The sequence below is a fragment of the Sus scrofa genome, chromosome 5, assembly GCF_000003025.6.
Source record: "Sus scrofa isolate TJ Tabasco breed Duroc chromosome 5, Sscrofa11.1, whole genome shotgun sequence".
In the NCBI taxonomy this organism is placed as follows: Eukaryota; Metazoa; Chordata; class Mammalia; order Artiodactyla; family Suidae; genus Sus; species Sus scrofa.
The window spans coordinates 3,965,882-3,983,722 of record NC_010447.5 but is presented as its reverse complement, the minus strand read 5'-3'; the positions used below and the strand labels follow the sequence as shown (position 1 = coordinate 3,983,722).

Genomic DNA, 17,841 nt, shown 5'->3' with positions numbered 1-17,841 from the left:
CCAGGGATCAAATCCAGGCCAGAGCTCTGACCCACTCCACAGATGCAGCACACCAGATCCTTAACCCCCTGCGCCCCTGGGTCAAACCAGGTGGTAAGACAAGCTGGATCATTAACCCACTGCACCAAGGTGGGAACTCCTGTTTCAGTTTTTTACTCTAGTTTCTAACTTTTTACAATGTGTGTGTGTGAGTGTGTGTGTGTATATATATATATACATATATACACACACAGATATATACACACACAGATATATACACACACATATATAGTTTTTATAATAATAAAATATTATTTTTATGAATTCAACAGCCATTGTCTAAAATGTTTAAAATGTTTAAAATTGTCTAAAATGGTTTTTAAAAATAACATTTTTTTCCAGAGTTCCCATTGTGGCTCAGTGGAAATGAACCTGACTAGCATCCATGAGGACACAGGTTCAATCCCTGGCCTTGCTCGGTGGGTTAAGGATCTGGCATTGCCGTGAGCTGGGGTGTAGGTCGCAGATGTGGCTCAGATCCCTCTTTGCTGTGGCTGTGGCATAGGCTGTCAGCTACAGCTCTGATTCGACTCCTAGCCTAGGAACCTCCATATGCCGCAGGTGTAGCCCTAAAAAGACAAATAATAATAATAGTAATAATAATAATAATAACAACATTTTTTCCTGATTAGAACAGTAAACCATTCAATATACGGTTCTGGAAAACAGAAAAGTACTTTTTTTTTTTTTTTTTGTCTTTTGTTGTTGTTGTTGCTATTTCTTGGGCCGCTCCCGCGGCATTATTGTTGTTGTTGTTGCTATTTCTTGGGCCGCTCCCGCGGCATATGGAGGTTCCCAGGCTAGGGGTTGAATCGGAGCCATAGCCACTGGCCTACACCAGAGCCACAGCAACGCGGGATCCGAGCCGCGTCTGCAACCTACACCACAGCTCACGGCAACGCCGGATCGTTAACCCACTGAGCAAGGGCAGGGACCGAACCCGCAACCTCATGGTTTCTAGTCGGATTCGTTAACCACTGCGCCACGACGGGAACTCCCAGAAAAGTACTTTTTAAGTCACCTGAAAAATTACACCTTCTGGAAAAAAACTGTTGATGGAATACTGAATTTTGTCAAATGCCTTTTCAAGAAAATAAAATGGATCTTGTTTCTTGCAAGAACAAATGAAGATTACTCTGATAGCAGTGTGCCATATGGATTAAAGTAGGGTAAGACCAGAAGTTGGGAATTAAGCCAAAAGGTGACTGCATTAATCCAAGGAAGAAATAAGTGACAGCAGTGGGAATGGAGAGACAGGGACGAGGCTATTAAAGAGCAGGACTGGGATGATTGACAATATATTGGCTGTAAGAGGGAGAACTTATCAGGGTTGAAGGACAGCTTATCAAGCTAGTAGGAAAAAAAAAAATTTGGAGTTCCCGTCATGGCACAGAGGAAACGAATCCAACTAGGAACCATGAGGTTGCAGGTTTGATCGCTGGCCTCACTCAGTTGGTTAAGGATCTGGCGTTGCCGTGAGCTGTGGTGAAGGTTGCAGACACGGCTCGGATCCTGTATTGCTGTGGTGTAGGCTGGCAGCTTCAGCTGATTGGACCCCTAGCCCGGGAACCTCCATATGCCGCGGATGCAGCCCTAAAAAGACAAAAAAAAAAAACCCTCAAAAACTAAGGTAGTAGCCACATGAAATCCTGGGAGAAAGGGATACTAAGTCCAAGGAACAGCAAATGCTAAAACCCTGAAATGGCAAAGGGCTTGGCTGTGTAAGGAAAGCAAAAAAATAAAAATAAAAATAAAAAAACCCCAAACCATTCTGACCTGAGCATAGAGATTATAAAGGGCTTTGGGGATCACGGTAAGAAATATCAATTTTATTCCAAGTGCAAGATGAGAGCCACTGGAGTTTTAAGTTGGGGAGTGCTTTAATTTATATCCTGCTGTGAGAATGCACTGCATAAAAACAAGCAAGCAAGCACAAGGACGTGTTAGAAGATTATAGCAATAGTTTAAATGAAAGCTCTAGCAGCTTTGACTCTCCCAGTGAAGAGTGGCAACTGGATTTAGGATGTATTTGGGATGTATTGGATTTAGGATATATTTCAGAGGTAGAGTCATTAGGATTTATAGACAACTGGACAAGGAAAGTGGGGTATAGCAGGTAAAAGCAGGAATCAAGAATTACTGTGGGCTTCTGGTCTGAATATATGAGTAAATGTCGCCCCTTACTAAGCTGGTAAAGATCTAGGAAGAAACAGGTTTGCTCTTTGGTAGAGGTGGGGAGAGGAAATTACTCTGCCTGATTATACTGTTTTAGATGTCTACTAGAACTAGGAAACCAGATGCTGAACACCACAGGCTGGAAATATAATTTCCAAGTCAGCAGCATAAGGATGGGACTGGCTAAGACCACCTGGAAGGAGAGGAGAGGGAAGAGACAGGACACACGCCCAGGGGGCGCTCTAGCGCTTAAGAGATCTTGAGGAGAAGCAGCCAATAACTCGGGGGTGGCCAGTGGAGCAGAGAAAACCTTGTTGGTATACTCGAGAGAGTTCAGAGAGCGAAGTATTTTACGACAGAGAAACGAAATGTGATCCACCTTGTCCCTTGACAGCAAGGCCTTCTCGTGACCAACTTCTTTAAAAAAAAAAAAACTCACCCCCAGCATTTCCTACTCCCTAACCTTGCTTCTCTTTTCTCTTTAAAAATTAACACTTTAATATTCGGTATACTTTTCATATTTGTCTGTCTCTTTGCACTTGAATGCCAGTTCTATAGGGGCAGGAATTTTTTTTTCAGGACCGCACCTGCAGCATGGAAATTCCCAGGCTAGGGGTCCTATTAGAGCTGCAGCTGCTGGTCTACGCCACAGCCACAGCCACGCCAGATCTGAGCCATGTCTGCAGCCTACACTCCAGCTCACAGCAACACCAGATCCTTTAACCCACTGAGCCAGGGATTGAATCCACATTTTCATGGATACTAGTTGGGTTCATTATACCTGGAGTGGGAACTCCCAGGCAGGATTTTTATGTTAAACTCACTGATGAATTCCAAATAACCAAAAATAGTGCGTGGCACACAGTAGGCACTCAATTTTTTTGTGTGGGAGGACCTATGTCCGTGACATACAAGACTTCCTGGGCCAGGGACTGAATGAGCACCACTGAAGTGACAACGCCGGATCCTTAACCTGCGAGGCCTCCAGGGAACGCCTCAATGATTTTTACATGAATGAAATACTGCTGAAATGTCAAACAAGATGAGGATAAGGAATTGGTCACTGATTTTAATAAGATATAGCTCAACGGTGACCTAGATTAAGGGTCATTTTAGTGGCGTTTGGGGCTAAAAACTGAATTGAGTGTATTGAGAAGAGAATGGAACTACAGACAGATTTGGGGGGGGGGCAATAGCCTAAGAAGACAGTGAGGTTCAAGGGACATTCCCCCCATGCACTCGATTATAAAATGTTCAAACATACAAAAACTTCATAGGAAACACCCATACATTTACCACTAAATCCTACCGTTGAACACTGCACTATACTTGCTTTTCACACATACATCCATCCTCAGTGTCCTGAGAGTGTTAACAAGGCATCTGTCTATTTATGCCAAAGAAAATTATCCACAAGGGAAAAAAGGTAACAGTTCAAAAGAGAAAGAGGACAATTACAAAAGCAAAGAATTGAGGAAGGGACAGGATCCAAAGCACAAGTGGAGAGGATGGCCTTAGATTCAGGCACCCTCGTGGTCGTCCATGGCTAAAAATCCTTCAAAGTCTAACTTTTTTTTTTTTTCCAGAAAGTTAAATACAAACTCTTTTCTCTGGCAAGGATTTACCCAATAGGATTCCAGTCTATCCCACTGCTTCCCTACATGTGCACTATATTCCAGCCAATCTGGACTACTACATGTCACACAAATAAACCTTTCACAAACCCCTGGAAAAATACTCTTTACTCTGAACCCAGCACAAATGCCAACTCCTGTAGAAAACCTTTCCTAATCTTCACTCCTTGTCCATAACTGCCCAAATCAGATGTTGCATGTTCCTTGTTTAAAGTTTCATAAACAGCGCTATGTGGCTTTCTCTTTCAGTTACTGCATCATTTTCTTCTACTCTGTACGCCTTCAGAGCAGGAGCTGTCTTAGTCTATACAACCTCTTCTGCTCCTGCTTCCATATATGCAACAACTATTTGCTGCATCTGAGTGGAAAACATGAAGGATGAAAATTTTCTACCACTCATAAAAAGCCCTAAATTAAGAGTTTACTAAAAACACAAATGAGAATATGTCAAGTTTGGCAGGTGGTGACAATAGGAAATTATTACAAAAAATATAACTAAAGTATAACAGGAAATGAGCATGACAAGAAGTTATTAATTGGTTTAACAAAGTCTATCTGAATATGCCAATAATTTTGTAAGATTAAAAAATTATCTACCAAAAAATGTTCAAATGACTATAAATGGAATATCACCCATTACATCAGTCATGGGTAAGTTTCATGTTGAGTTTTGGCCTTCAAATAGCAGAGAGAACGTGAACATCTTAGCAAAACTCAGTAATAAATTAGCAAACCAGAAATTTTTGTTGTGGAGAGATGGTATAGAAGGCAATGCTGGACTCTTGCCTTTGGTATGGATTTGCCATGAGATCCTGCTGTGTAGCACTAGGAACCACATCTAGTCACTTTTTTTTTTTTTTTTTTGGTCTTTTTGTCCTTTTTAGGGCATATGAAGGTTCCCAGGCTAGGGGTTGAATAGGGGCTGTAGCCGCTGGCCTACACCAGAGCCACAGCAATGCCAGATCTGAGCCACGTCTGTGACCTACACCACAGCTCACGGCAACGCCGGATCCTCAACTCCCTGAGCGAGGCCAGGGATTGAACCCGCAACCTCATGGTTCCTAGTCAGATTCGTTTCTGCTGTGCCACAACAGGAACTCCTATATCTAGTCACTTATGATGAAGCATGAGAATGTGAGAAACCATGCTGTACAGTAGAAAGTCGACAGAACACTGTAAATCAGCTATAATGAAAAAAAATTAAAATCCTTATATAAAAAAAAATCCGTCAACAGATGAATGGATTAAGGAGATGTGGTATATATACACAATGGAATACTATTCAGTCATTAAAAAGAACAAACTAATGCCATTTGCAGCAACATAGATGTAACTGGAGACTCTCATACTAAGTGAAGTTAAGCCAGAAAGAGAAAGACAAATGCCATATGATGTCACATATCTGGCACCTAATATATGGCACAAATAAACCTTTCCACAGAAAAGAAACTCATGGACTTGGAGAACAGACTTGTGGTTGCCAAGGAGGATGGGGAGGGAGTGGGATGGTCTGGGAATCTGGGGTTAACAGATGCAAACAATTGCCTTTGGAATGGATAAGCAATGAGATCCTGCTGTGTAGCACTGGGAACTACATCTAGTTACTTGTGATGGAGTATGCTGGAGGATAATGTGAGAAAAAGCATGTGTGACCGGGTCACTGCTGTACAGTAGAAAACTGACAGAACACTGCAAACCAGCTATAATGGAAAAAATAAAAATCATTTAAAAAAAAAGGCAATGCTGAACTAATCCATAATTTCCTTTAGCATAGCCTCTAAGTTGCCAGTGATTCTCAAGAGGGGAGTTGAGTTTTCAGGGCTTGTGGATCTAGGGATCTAAGGAGGGGCAAGAGGAATTTGTAAGGGCATTTTCACTACCATCTTAAGGTATGTTAGTAACCATATGTAGTTTTAAATTAAGAAATGAGATTATTTTGAAACATGTTTGGCACTAGTTTAAACAAATTCCAAGCCCCACTTTAACAGGATCTGGAGTGGCAAGGGGCATGGAGTTCAAGTGGACTGAATGAAGTTCAAGACCCTGTGCAGATACTCCAAGTACCACACTGCTGCAGCCGTGAAATGTAACTGAGCTGCCTTCACCTAATCGCCAGTTAAAGGGTGAAAATCAGCTGGTGGTGGGTTCAGGAACTTCCTGATAAATGAGTGGAGAAGATCAGCGAGGGTTAACAAGGCAGCAGTGATTACACTAATTATCTTTTCAGTGTTTTCTGATAACGGAATACAGTGAAAATGAGGAAATACATTACACAGAAGAGGTAAGGAAATCTTCACGTACGTGACTATTTCTAAGCTCAGGTGTTCCTTCGCGTATACTGAGTGCATAAGAAAACATGAAACAGCAGCTGTTTTATAAGGCAATAGAAATTTCAAAAGGCTTCTTCCCCCAGAATTATATTCATCTGTGGGACAGTGTCCTATTCGTCTGCCAAGTTACTTAATGCACTGAGGCAAGTTATCTTTTTTTTTTTTTTTTTTTTGGTCTTTTCAAGGAGGTTCCCAGACTAGGGGTCTAATTGGAGCTGCTGCCACCGGCCTACACCACAGCCACAGCAATGCCAGATCCGAGCCACATCTGCGACCTACACCACAGCTCATGGCAACGCTGGATCCTTAACCCACTGAGCAAGGCCAGGGGTCGAACCCACGTCCTCATGGTTCCTAGTTGGATTCGTTTCCATTGTGCCACCACAGGAACTTGGCAAGTTATCTCTTGACTCAAATATGGTTCCCGAATTAAGAAAGGAAATCTGGGCCAAAAGAGCCAAAAGGAGACTCCAGATTTAGGGAAAAAAATACTCCCCAGGGAACCATCCTTTTAGGCCGTTCTCTGCCTGCTGGGGGGTCAGTACCCCACTACCTCCCATCCCAGAGCCGAGGGGAGCCTGGCCAGGCCCAGCTCCAGTCCAGGCTCTGCCACTTCCTGGGCAACCTGGGAAAAGTTACATGGCCTCTCTGGACCTCAGTTTCCCCAACTGTGAAATGGGGATCATACACCCTGGTGAGGATTCAACCAAAACGGCGGCGCCACGAGTCTGGAAAAAGCTCCACAAACGTGGTCATTGTCCCGATACCGCCGTGCCGGTTCCTTGGAACCACACGGCGGCTCGGGCTCCCCGGAACCAATTCCCTCCTCCAGACCGCGCTCCCACTCGCTTTTTGGGGGGACAGAGGGAGGCGGGTGGAGAGCAGAGGTGACGGGGCTGAGGGCAGGAGGAGAAACCGCCGGGCAGGGGAGCGGGGGCGACGCGAGGAGCGGCCAGGGTGGGGCCCCGGGGTGGGGGTCGCGGTGCAGAGCGGGGGGGGGCCGAGGGGGGGTCCCGGGGGTGTGGTCTGCGGGGGGGGCGCTGGGGGCCGAGGGCCGGCTCCCCGCCCCCTTCAACCGCCCCCCAACCCGGGGCAGAGTCTGACCGTCGCCCCGACCCCGGTCCCCGAGCTGGAGGGCGAGGGGCGGGCAGCGGAGGTGGTCGGGGCCCGCGGGGCAGCAGCCGCCCGAGTCCAGGCCGCGAGGCCACCCTCACGACCCCTGCGGGAGAACCGGCCCGGACGCCGGGAACGGCCGGAAGCCTTCCAGCTCCCAAGTTACCGGAGCCGTTGGGGCCGATGATGCAGGTGAACCTCCTGAAGGGGCCTATGACCTGGCGGCCCCGCCACGACTTGAAATTCTCCACAAGCAGCAGCTCCAAATGGCCCATGGCTGCGCCCTCCGCGCCTCAGCGGCGTCCTCACACGCCGGCGGGAAAAGCGCGGGAAGGGCCTCGTGCAGTCTCGCGAGACTAAAGCCAGAACACGCGAGAGCGCTGCGCTGTTCCTTAGCAACCGGAGTTGTTTACGTTTCCGAGGGAACCCGGTCTCCACAAGCCCGTCGAAGGGCAGGAAGAATGGACTGAAAGTCTCTGGAGCAGGCGCGGATCCCACCGGCCCAGGCTCCTAGGGAACAGCCTCACTTAGCTTGAGCTTGTTTTATTTTTGTCGTCTTTTCTTTTTATCTCGTATGTTTTAAAAACCTCTTGGAATTTCTGGGCGATTTTGCAGTCATGGAGGTAGCTCAGCCCAAGGACCTGGAGGAGGACTTTGGCCAGGCCAAGAAGAGACATGCAGAGCTGTGCAGGCAGAAACGGATCTTCAATGCCAGGAACAGGATCTTTGGGGTGAGCCCCTTCAGCCCGGAATGGAAAGGGCCAACAGGGGCAGCTGAGGGGCGCGAGAGGCGGGCTGCGGGAGGCAAGAGCAGACAAATCCTTGGAGTGAAACTTTTGATCCAGGAACAGCTGCAAACGGCTCCAGGCCTTGCCTGGAAGAATAGTTCGATGTACTGACTTTGCTGAGGATGGGAGAGACCTGAACAGACCGAATAATGCCCCCTATCTCTTGCCAGGCAGGCAAATTGAGTCCTGCAGCAGGGAGGGGGCTTGCTGGATTTAGTGGCCGAAAAAGAGACTGGACACAGTTCTCCTCTCTCTGAGCCAGATTTTCTCTATTGCCAGGAGCTCCTTCCACTCCATTCATTTGACAAATGCCAGTGGAGTTCGTCTTTTGTGGCAGGCCTGAGCTGGGCCCAGGAGATGAGGAATAAAGCAGTCCTGACCTTCACAGCCCAGTGGAGGAGGCAGGCAGTAAATGGTCTCGTTACAATGCAGTGGAGCCAGGGCTGCCAGGGAAAAGAGCGCAGGGTGCCAGGGAGCACCAGTTGAGGCTGGGAGAGGGAATCAGAGAGGGCTTCCCAGAGGAGGTGATGCCCAAGTAGTGTTCTGAGAATGAGGATCTATTGACTAAGAAAGGGAGAAGGAACTTTGGGGAAAGTTAAGACAGGCTGAAGAACTAACTTCTTCAAAAGCATCAGAGTATGAAAAGTTCTGATCTAAAAAGATAAGTAGGAGAGTTATTAACTGAATAAAATTATCCGGCTATACTTCTCTCCCTTGGTTTTCCTTTCCCAGGGAGACATAGATGCCTGGAACGTACAGGTTTGTGACCAGAAGATAAGAGAAGCAACGGAAAAAGCTAGACAGGAAACATTTGGTGAGTGTCCCCTGCATGGCCACTTAGTGGTTCAGGGCTGTCACCCTTTAGACCCCTCACCTTATTTCCTCACATATGTACAAATTTGTTTTCAAGCTCTTCCTCCTTTTAAAATGTCACAATTTCTTGTGCTTGAGTTAATGTGCTGATTCTCCATCACTTAAAAGAAAATCAGCTATTGAATTCTCTGTGAGCTGTAGGAAATATATTATGAGGATAGATGTATGTTTTTCTCTGTTTCCTTAAAAAACTGAGTATGAAAAATCTTAAACGCACATGTTTCCTGGCCAGAAAATTCAAGACCTTCTACTGGGGATGGCTGCTTGCACTAGACAACACACACCCCTGAGCTCACACCCCTGAGCTGACTCAGAACCAGATATGGTCCAAATAATAGTATTTGAGCTCTTAGATCAAATTCTCAAATAAAATTCCTTTCTCCCATCATGTCCAACAGCTACTTTTAAAGCATCATAAGGATTTTTTTTTTTTTTTTTTTTTTTGGCCAAGCCTCAGCATGTGGAAGTTCCCGAGCCAGGGATCAAACCCATGCCACTACAGCAGTGATCTGAGCCATGAGCCACGGCAGTGGCAATGCTGGATCCTTAACCTGCTGAGCCACCAGGGAACTCCAAGGATTTTTTAAATAGAAAAAAGCATATAAAATTGTATATACAAAAGTTATCAACTAAATTTAAATATATATATATAACTTTTAAAAAATGTAAAAATATACTTAGAAAAACACAGAAAGGAAATATACCAACATGTTAGCAGTGGTAAAATTGGAGTGATGGCATGATGAGTGAAGCTTATTTTCTTTATAATGTTTCATATTTTCTAAACCTTTCATCTTTTAAAATTCTAGTTTAGGGAGTTCCTGTCATGGCTCAGTGGTTAACGAATCCGACTAGGAACCATGAGGTTGCAGGTTCGATCCCTGACCTTGCTCAGTGGGTTAACGATCCGGCGTTGCCGTGAGCTATGGTGTAGGTTGCAGACACAGCTCAGATCCCACATTGCTGTGGCTCTGGCGTAGGCTGGCGGCTACAGCTCCAATTCGACCCCTAGCCTGGGAACCTCCATATGCCGCAGGAGCAGCCCAAGAAAATGACAAAAAAAAAAAAATCTAGTTTAAAAGTAATTCAAACTTAGAAAAATGATATAACAGACGTAATACATACCCACCACCGATTAGATGTTAACATTTTGCCAACCTGGCTTTAGATATCTTACGTTAAGAATACTTTTTTTTTTTTTTTGCTTTTAGGGCCTCACTCCCAGCATATGGAAATTCCCAGGCTAGGAATTGGAGCTGCAGCTGCCTGCCTTTGCCACAGCCACCTCACATCCGAGCCACGTCTTCAGCCTGCACCACAGCTCACAGCAATGCCAGATCCTTAACCCATTGAGCGAGGCCAGGGATCGAACCCACATCCACATGGATCCTAGCTGGGTTCGTTAACCGCTGAGCCACGAAGGGAACTCCCTGGATATATCCTTTTGCAACATTTAAAAAATTCAATGGTCTATTTTGGAATTAATCAGTGATCTACATACAGAATATTCATTTTAATTGCTTTATAGTGTTTTGTTATATGAATTTTAACCACAATTTCTTTATTCCCCTACTGGTGTCTGATTTAGATTTTTTCCAGTTTTTTAAATAAGTGCAAATAATGTTCATGATTGCCCTGCATTATCGCCCTAAGGGTAATTGTTCCTGGTTACCTAGAAGTGGAATTGATGGGTCACAGGATATGTGCTTTTCAGTTTTATGGGATATTGGCAAATTGCTTTCCAAAGGTATAAGTGTTCCAAGTCACACTCCCATAAACAGTAAACAAGAAATCTAAAAAAAAGGAAGAAAGACAAACTTAAGAAGTAAAAAAAAAAAAAAAAGAAATCTTTAGTTCCCCATATTCCTACTAATATGTGCTATTATTAACATTCAAAGTATTTCACCAATTCATTGACTGTTTCCCATCTTGTAAGACTCATAATTTTTTCAGTTTATTAATCACTCGGGTTTCTTTATAGTGGTTTGCCTTTTCCCATCCTTTGCCCCTTTTTTGGTTGGATTGCTTGGGTTTTTTTTTAATTGTAATGTAGGTGCTTTTTATATATTCAGGACACTAACCCTTTAATAGTTGTGTTACCTTTTTGGAGGATTGTATTACTTTTAGAATCACTAAAAATTATTATTATTATTTTTTGGCTGCACCCACGACATGTGGAATTTCCCAACCTATGCCCCAGCCACAGCAAGGCTGGATGCTTAACCCACTGAGTGAGGCCAGGGATCCAACCTGAGTCCAGGGATTGAACCTGTGTCCTCATGGATCCTAGTTCGTTAACTGGTGTGCCACGAAGGGAACTGCCTGAAAATTATGTTAAAATGGATTTAAATTTATTTTTCCCTCTGAAGCTTACGTTATGGATATGCTCTGTCTCTTCTAGCTGCTGAAATGAGGCAGAATGACAAAATCACATGCATATTAGAAGACCGGGCAAGGAGAGACAGGAAAACTCTCTGTAAAGCTATCAGTGACTTCCAGCAGAGCTTTCAGAAGCCAGAAACTCGCCGTGAATTTGACCTCTCTGACCCCCTTGCCCTTAAGAAAGATCTTCCAGCCCGGCAGTCCGATAATGATGCTCGGAATACGGTGTCAGGAATGCAGAAATTCATGGGAGAGGATTTAAACTTCCATCAGAGGAGGAAATTCCAAGAGGAACAAAACAGAGAATGGTCCTTGCAACAGCAAAGGGAGTGGAAGATTGCCCGTGAGGACCAAAAACACGCCGGTGAGGGACAAAAAAGACCAACGGGTCTCAGTACCTTCTTCAGCAGATCAGGAGTTCCCATCAAGGTGCAGCAGAAATGAGTCCGACTAGGAACCATGAGGTTGTGGGTTCCATCCCTGGCCTCTCTCAGTGGGTTAAAGATCTGGCGTTGCCGTGAGCTGGGGTGTGGGTCACAGACGTGGTTCAGATCCCACATGGCTGTGGCTGTGGTGTAGGCCAGCAGCTGTAGTTCCAATTGGACCCCTAGCCTGGGAACCTCCACCTGCTATGGGTGCAGCCCTAAAAAGACCAGCTCTGTTCTCCTAGTTGACCAGGCCCAGCCCAAGCAGCCTGGGCTCCTTCCTTTCTCTCAAATGCCACACGCAGTCCAAGAGCAGGTCACCTCAGCTTCCCACCACCTTCACCAGCACCACTCTGGGCTAAGCGGCTAACATCTCCCAACTGGAGGACTGCAGTAAAACCCCTAACTGGTCTCCTGGCTTCTGCTTTGGTCCCTCTACCATCTCTGCTCCATCCAGCAGCCAGGATGACTGTATTCAAAGTTATCTACTCAAAACCTTCCAAAAGCTTCACTCAATAAAAACCAAATTTATTTCAAGGACCAGCAAGGCCCTCACCGTCTGACCGTATCTCCCACCGTGCCGCGCCCTACCTCCCCAACCCCACTGCTAGCGTGGCAGACATTACTAATCCATAGCAGACATTACCCATCCATAGACATGATTGCTGACATTCGTGCCAGGAACCCACTGAAGAGCTTCACTTGCATGAACTCATCCCAGTCTCCCCATAGCCCTCCCATGCATCCTCTTTCTTTAGACGGGTGCAGGATGAGAAGCAGGTGCATGAACAGACACGTGGATGCAAGGTTTGATTGCACTTTGCTTCTTTTCAGAGGATCTCTACTTGGAGACCAGGCTGCAGTTTGATGAAACAGCCAAGCATTTACAGAATCTGGAAGGCACCACCAGAAAGGCGGTTTGTGCAGCTGTGAAAGAATTCAACAAGAACCAGGTACACCCCGGGCACTGTCTGGAGGGGAGGACAAACACACAGCCACCTCCTGGGGCACCCCAGCCTCCTTGGCTCATCAATCATGGCCTTTCCTTCTAATCCCTGCAACAATTAGCTGCTCTTATCAGTCATCGTGTTCAACAACCATATCAGGAGGGCATGATTAACCCACTTTAATTGATAAAGAAACAGGCTTCCTGGAGGAACTGACTTTCTTCAGGACACCTGAGTCCTAACCTGATCTGCTTTGGCAGATTCCAACCCTGGACTTCCAAATATAGCAAGTCCAGGATTTGAATCTGGGCCTGTCCAGCTTCAGAGCACAAGCTTATGTAAGGTGGTAACGTAGCTTGTGTAAGCTGGTTCCCCTGTGAGTCCCTGCTGGGCGCCACTGGCAAAGTGCCCTGTCCGTTGGTTCATTACTAAAGAGAAGTAGGAACACTGATAAATGTCTCTGAATCCATCTCCTGACTTTACTGAGAGATAACTGCAGCCCAGACAGGGGAGGGACCTGCTCCAGGTCACACATCAGGGCCCACTCCCTCCACCCACCACCCTCAAGGGAGCTGGGATTGGGCCAGGGATTGACCTCTCCTTGGGGCCGAGGTTACCGGGCAGTGGAAGTGCCTTTTAGGAATCACCACTGCTGTGAACCGGGTTGGTCGTTCTCTGTGGCTGGTTGCTGTCCAAGGGTGACCAGGGCCACAGACCCCATCTGGGGGTGGGTGAGGCCAAGCCGAGGGGACACAGCCGCCTAAAAGGGGGAGGCAGCTCCCCGCTTTGGCCAATCGCTGCAAACCAAAACCTTCAGTGATTATGCACATGACCTGAGTCCTAGTGATTCCTGGGGCCCAGCTCATTCCCCCGTCATTGCCCAGGCAGCTGATGGAGGGTCCGAGGGCCTTTCCACCTCTGTGCCTGACAAGGGTACCTCCCTAGCCACCCATCCCTGGGGCCCTTCTTCCTTTGGGGGCAGTGAGACGGGCCAGCCTATGGGGTCGCTGCATCCCACTGGAGTCACTCAGAGCAGCCTCCTTAGTCTCTTTCGCTGTGCAGGCCTTGGAGTCAGCGGAAAAGAAACGTCAAGAGAGAAAACAGGAACAAGAGGACAACTTGGCCGAGATCACCAACCTGCTGCGTGGGGACCTGCTGTCAGAGGACCCGCAGCAGGCAGCCAGTTCCTTCGGGCCCCATCGCGTGGTCCCCGACCGCTGGAAGGGCATGACCCAGGAGCAGCTGGAGCAGATCCGCCTGGTTCAGAAACAGCAAGTCCAGGAGAAGCTGGTGCCTGCCCACCCCCACCCCCGAGCCCCCAGACGCAGCTCTGGGCTCCCTGCCGCTGCCTCAAGCATCTAGTTGTAGCCAGTGTCACACTGGCCCTAGAAGCTGTCCAGGTTCTGGTGGCGGGAGGACAAGAGCTGATTTATGCCCCCATGCCGAGTGCTCAGGAGGGGAGGGGGCTGGGGGCGCTGGGAGGGAGGAGGGTCCTCAGGGGACTGAGAAGTGGCTTTGGGTCAAAACCCTGAGGAGGGAAGGGGACCCTCCCCATGTCTGGGGAGAGGACGGGGTGAATGGCAAGGGCAAAGCCTCGAGGCAGGACCCCTGGGACCAGGACCACCCGGACCTGTTCAGATGGGAGGAGCCTGGTGGCCGAGTCGGGAGGAGGGGAGGGGAGGGCCCGGCAGGCCACTGGGGAAGACCGTGCCTTTTCTGGGACTGCGCTGCGGGGCTCTGGAGGGGTCTGAGCAGAGAAGGGACAGGATCTCCCGCCCGCTGCTGGGTTGAGGGTGGACCTAGGGGCCCAGGCGGAAGGAGAGAGCTGGCTGGGGAGGCAGATGAGGTGGTCAGGTGAGAGCGGGTGCTGGCAGAGGCCGGGGCCCCAGCAGCGGGGGTGCTGAGAGGCAGTTGGATTCTGGATCTGTTTGGGAGGTAGAGCCTACGAGATGGGTTGAAAGGCTGGGCGTGGCCTTGGAGAGACAGAGGAGTTTGGGAATCCTCCAGGCCTCCTGGCCTGAGCATCGAGAAGCATGGAGTTGGTGTTTCCCGAGACGGGAAGGGGGTGGGAGGAGCAAGTCCGGAGGGAGCTTGATGGGGAGCGGGAATCACAAGGGCCACGTGGGACACGTGGGCGGTGTTCTTCAGGCGTCTGTGTCCGTTAAGGATTCAGTCGAAAACCCCAAAGAAAGGAGTTCCCAGCAGTAATGAACCCAACTAGCATCCACGAGGATATGGGTTTGATCCCTGGCCTCGCTCAGTGGGTTAAGGGTCTGGGGGTTGCCGTGAGCTGTGGTATAGGTCACAGACTTGGTTCAGATCTCGTGTTGCTGGGGCTGTGGCATAGATCAGCAGCTGCAGCTCCAATTCGACCCCTAGCCTGGGAACTTCCATATGCCGCTGGTGTGGCCTTAAAAAGCAAAAGAAGAAAGAAAGAAAGAAAGAAAGAAAGAAAGAAAGAAAGAAAGAAAGAAAGAAGGAAGGAAGGAAGGAAGGAAGGAAGGAAAGAAAAAGAAAGCAAGCAAGCACAAATAACACTCTCAGCATCACCAAAGAGCTTCAGAGAAATGCAGGTTCTCAGGCCCCTCCCCAGACCTACTGAGGCTTTATGGGGCCCATCGTCTGTGGCCTAGCAAGCCCCCCACAAGGGGACCCCTACACTGGGGTGACAGCTGACAGACTGGAAAGGGGTCTTCCAGGGGAGGCAGAATCGCTGAGAGGCAGGGAGAGGGAAGGTGTTGAAACCACTCGGAATCGTGGCAAGAAGTATCGGAGGGGTTCTCAGACCTGGGGAGGATGGGCGGGGCTCCCGGGTCAGCAGGTGGCCGCCCCGCCAGGGTGAGGGGGCAGGCATGGGGGAGGAGCAGTGGCCTGGACCAGGAGATGGGGAGAAAGCCCCTGGGGAGACTCTGCTGTCCCCTTCAGGCCTCAGAGGGCCGGCCCAGGCCTTCCAAGTTGGGGAAGCAAGTGGCTGGGCCACCAGCATGATAGCAGGTGCAGGGGCCGGGGAGGGGGGGTAGTGTCTCCTCCAATTTCCTGCCTGGCCTTGCTCACCTACCTGCCCCCAAGCCTCAGTTTCCCCGTCTGTAAAATGAAAGGGCGGCTCTCCCGGGGCTCTTCTGCTGGGGCAGGGTGCTGAGTCCCGTCTCCTCTCCACAGAGGCTCCAGGAAGAGGAGCGCCAGCGGGACATGGACTGGGACCGGCAGAGGGTTCAGAAGGCTCGCGCCACCTTGCTGTCGGAGCGGCAGCTGCAGCGCCAGCAGCGTGCGCTGCGCAGAGCCCTGGACGGCAGCAACCTCAGCCTGGCCAAGGAGCAGCTTTTGCAGTGAGTGTGGGGCGGACGCTGGGGCGGGAGGAAGTGAGCAGAGACGACGGGGTGGAGGGGTGGCAGGCAGCGGGGGTGAGACCAGGTCAGGGTCAAGGGGCATTGTGTGCACCATTGAGGGGATGGGCGCTGGCACGCTGCTGTGCCCATAGAACCATCCTTTCCGGGACCCCTGCTCACCCCCCCACATCTTTCCCACCCAAAGGCTCAGGACCCTTGGGGTATATTTCCCCAGAAGCCCCGGAGCAGCAGTGGTTGGGGCGGTGGCACAGCCTTCTGGTAAAGAGGAAGGGAAGAAGGGCTCCGAACTGGGAAGCCAGAGACTAAGTGCTGGGAATCCACTGGTCCCCAGACAGACCGGGGGCTGAGATTTCACTGTGCCCTCATCCTGTAAACACCCCTCCGCAGGCAATCCTCACCTGGGCATGGCGACGCCCAGTGGGCTCAGACACGGGTACCCGTTATGGGGTGATGGAGTACCCGGAGGGCGCGGGAGCCCCGGAGGGCACTGAGTGGACCTGAGGGAGACATGGCCTAGGACAGTGCCAGCCGCCCACCGCAGGGAGGGCTCTCCGGGCAGAGGGAGGGGCTCCCCGGGCAGAGGAAGGGGCTCTTGGGCTGCCTGGAGTCTCTTCTTCATGACAGACATGCCCCAGGAATAGTTCAGAGTTCCAGCTACAGAAAATGTCAAATGCAGATCAGCAGGTGAACCTGTCACTAACAAAACACATTATTTATTTACTGACGTATCTATCCATTCACCAAGCTCTGGCTTGAACTCAGAGGGGACCCTCCAGTATCTTTTCCAATCAGGTGTCTGTTGATCCGAAGGTCCGTCATTGGGGCCTAAGTAAGGAGCATTTGAGAGATAATCTCACAGAAGTCAAATGGGATGAGCAAATGCCCTATAGTCATGGAACTTGCAGGTAGCTCCCGTGTCCCTAGACTGGTCTGTGGGGACGAGGTGACAAAATGCCCCCTCCTTCCCCCTCGAGCTCACAGGTTGGGGATGTGTTCTGTGTCCTAGGAATAACACACTGAGAAAAGTAGAATATTTAGGAAGTCAGGCACCTGCTGATTTATTTTTCTCCTTGTTTTATTATCAGGAAAAAATATATGAAGGAAATCTATACAAATCAGCCCACTGAAGATTATTTCACACAATTTAATACAAGAAGTCGATAATGAAAAGGCCACCTGCCTTCCTGCTAATTGTATAAAGTGCTGTACCCTTAAAGAGTCCCATGTGTTAAAAAAAAAAAAAAAGCACTTTGGTCCAGAAGGACCCTTCAACTTAATTTTCCACTGTCGTCAAAACTTGATTAAACCTCTCCCTGCATTTCTGTGAGGAACAAGCTTGTCTGTTCAACTCAGCTCAGACCGTCTATAGAGCAGCCCTGGGTGCTGTGGATTCGGGATGAAAGCCTGCGTGTTATTCAGACTCTCAGTTCAGCTGCTGCAATTGCCAGCACTCACCAGCATCATTCTAACCCCCTTCACCTGGATTTAACCACTTTGGTCCTCACAGCAGTCAGGGTGGGTATATTTATTCCTCATTCTCTCCAGGTGAAGAGCCTGAGCTATAGACACCGATCAGTGACTTGCCCAAGGTCACACTGACCCCGGGGGTTGAACCTGGACAGTCTGGCTCTCACCCCCTTCTCTCTCCTGGGTCCAGGTAAGCGGACCCAAAACAAGAGTGACTCCCCAAATGGAAGTTTATTTCCTCCTCTTGTCAAAGCCCAAGCTGAGCAGTGCCACCTCTGTGCTCTGCCACCCTCACCCTGTGGCCCAGGAATGCTCCTTGGG

General features: G+C 48.9%; 2 protein-coding genes across 3 annotated transcripts in view; one reads left to right on the top strand and one right to left on the bottom strand.

Annotated features, from left to right (window-relative positions):
* SMC1B (structural maintenance of chromosomes 1B) overlaps window positions 1-7,625 on the bottom strand; it is a 91,051-nt gene extending 83,426 nt beyond the window's left edge. The window contains exon 1 of one of the 2 annotated variants that reach the window (XM_021091389.1): window positions 7,458-7,625. In XM_021091389.1, coding sequence (XP_020947048.1) covers window positions 7,458-7,566 — 109 coding nt within the window. In that variant the 5' untranslated portion in view covers window positions 7,567-7,625. The remainder of the gene's footprint in view (window positions 1-7,457) is intronic. The other variant, XM_021091388.1, reaches the window with a different exon arrangement.
* RIBC2 (RIB43A domain with coiled-coils 2) lies at window positions 7,699-17,384 on the top strand. Its single transcript, XM_003125957.4, has 7 exons — window positions 7,699-8,022; window positions 8,812-8,893; window positions 11,354-11,698; window positions 12,594-12,712; window positions 13,769-13,996; window positions 15,866-16,032; window positions 17,139-17,384. Exons 1-7 carry the CDS (start codon window positions 7,909-7,911, stop codon window positions 17,215-17,217), a joined length of 1,134 nt encoding a protein of 377 aa, XP_003126005.1. The 5' UTR covers window positions 7,699-7,908; the 3' UTR covers window positions 17,218-17,384.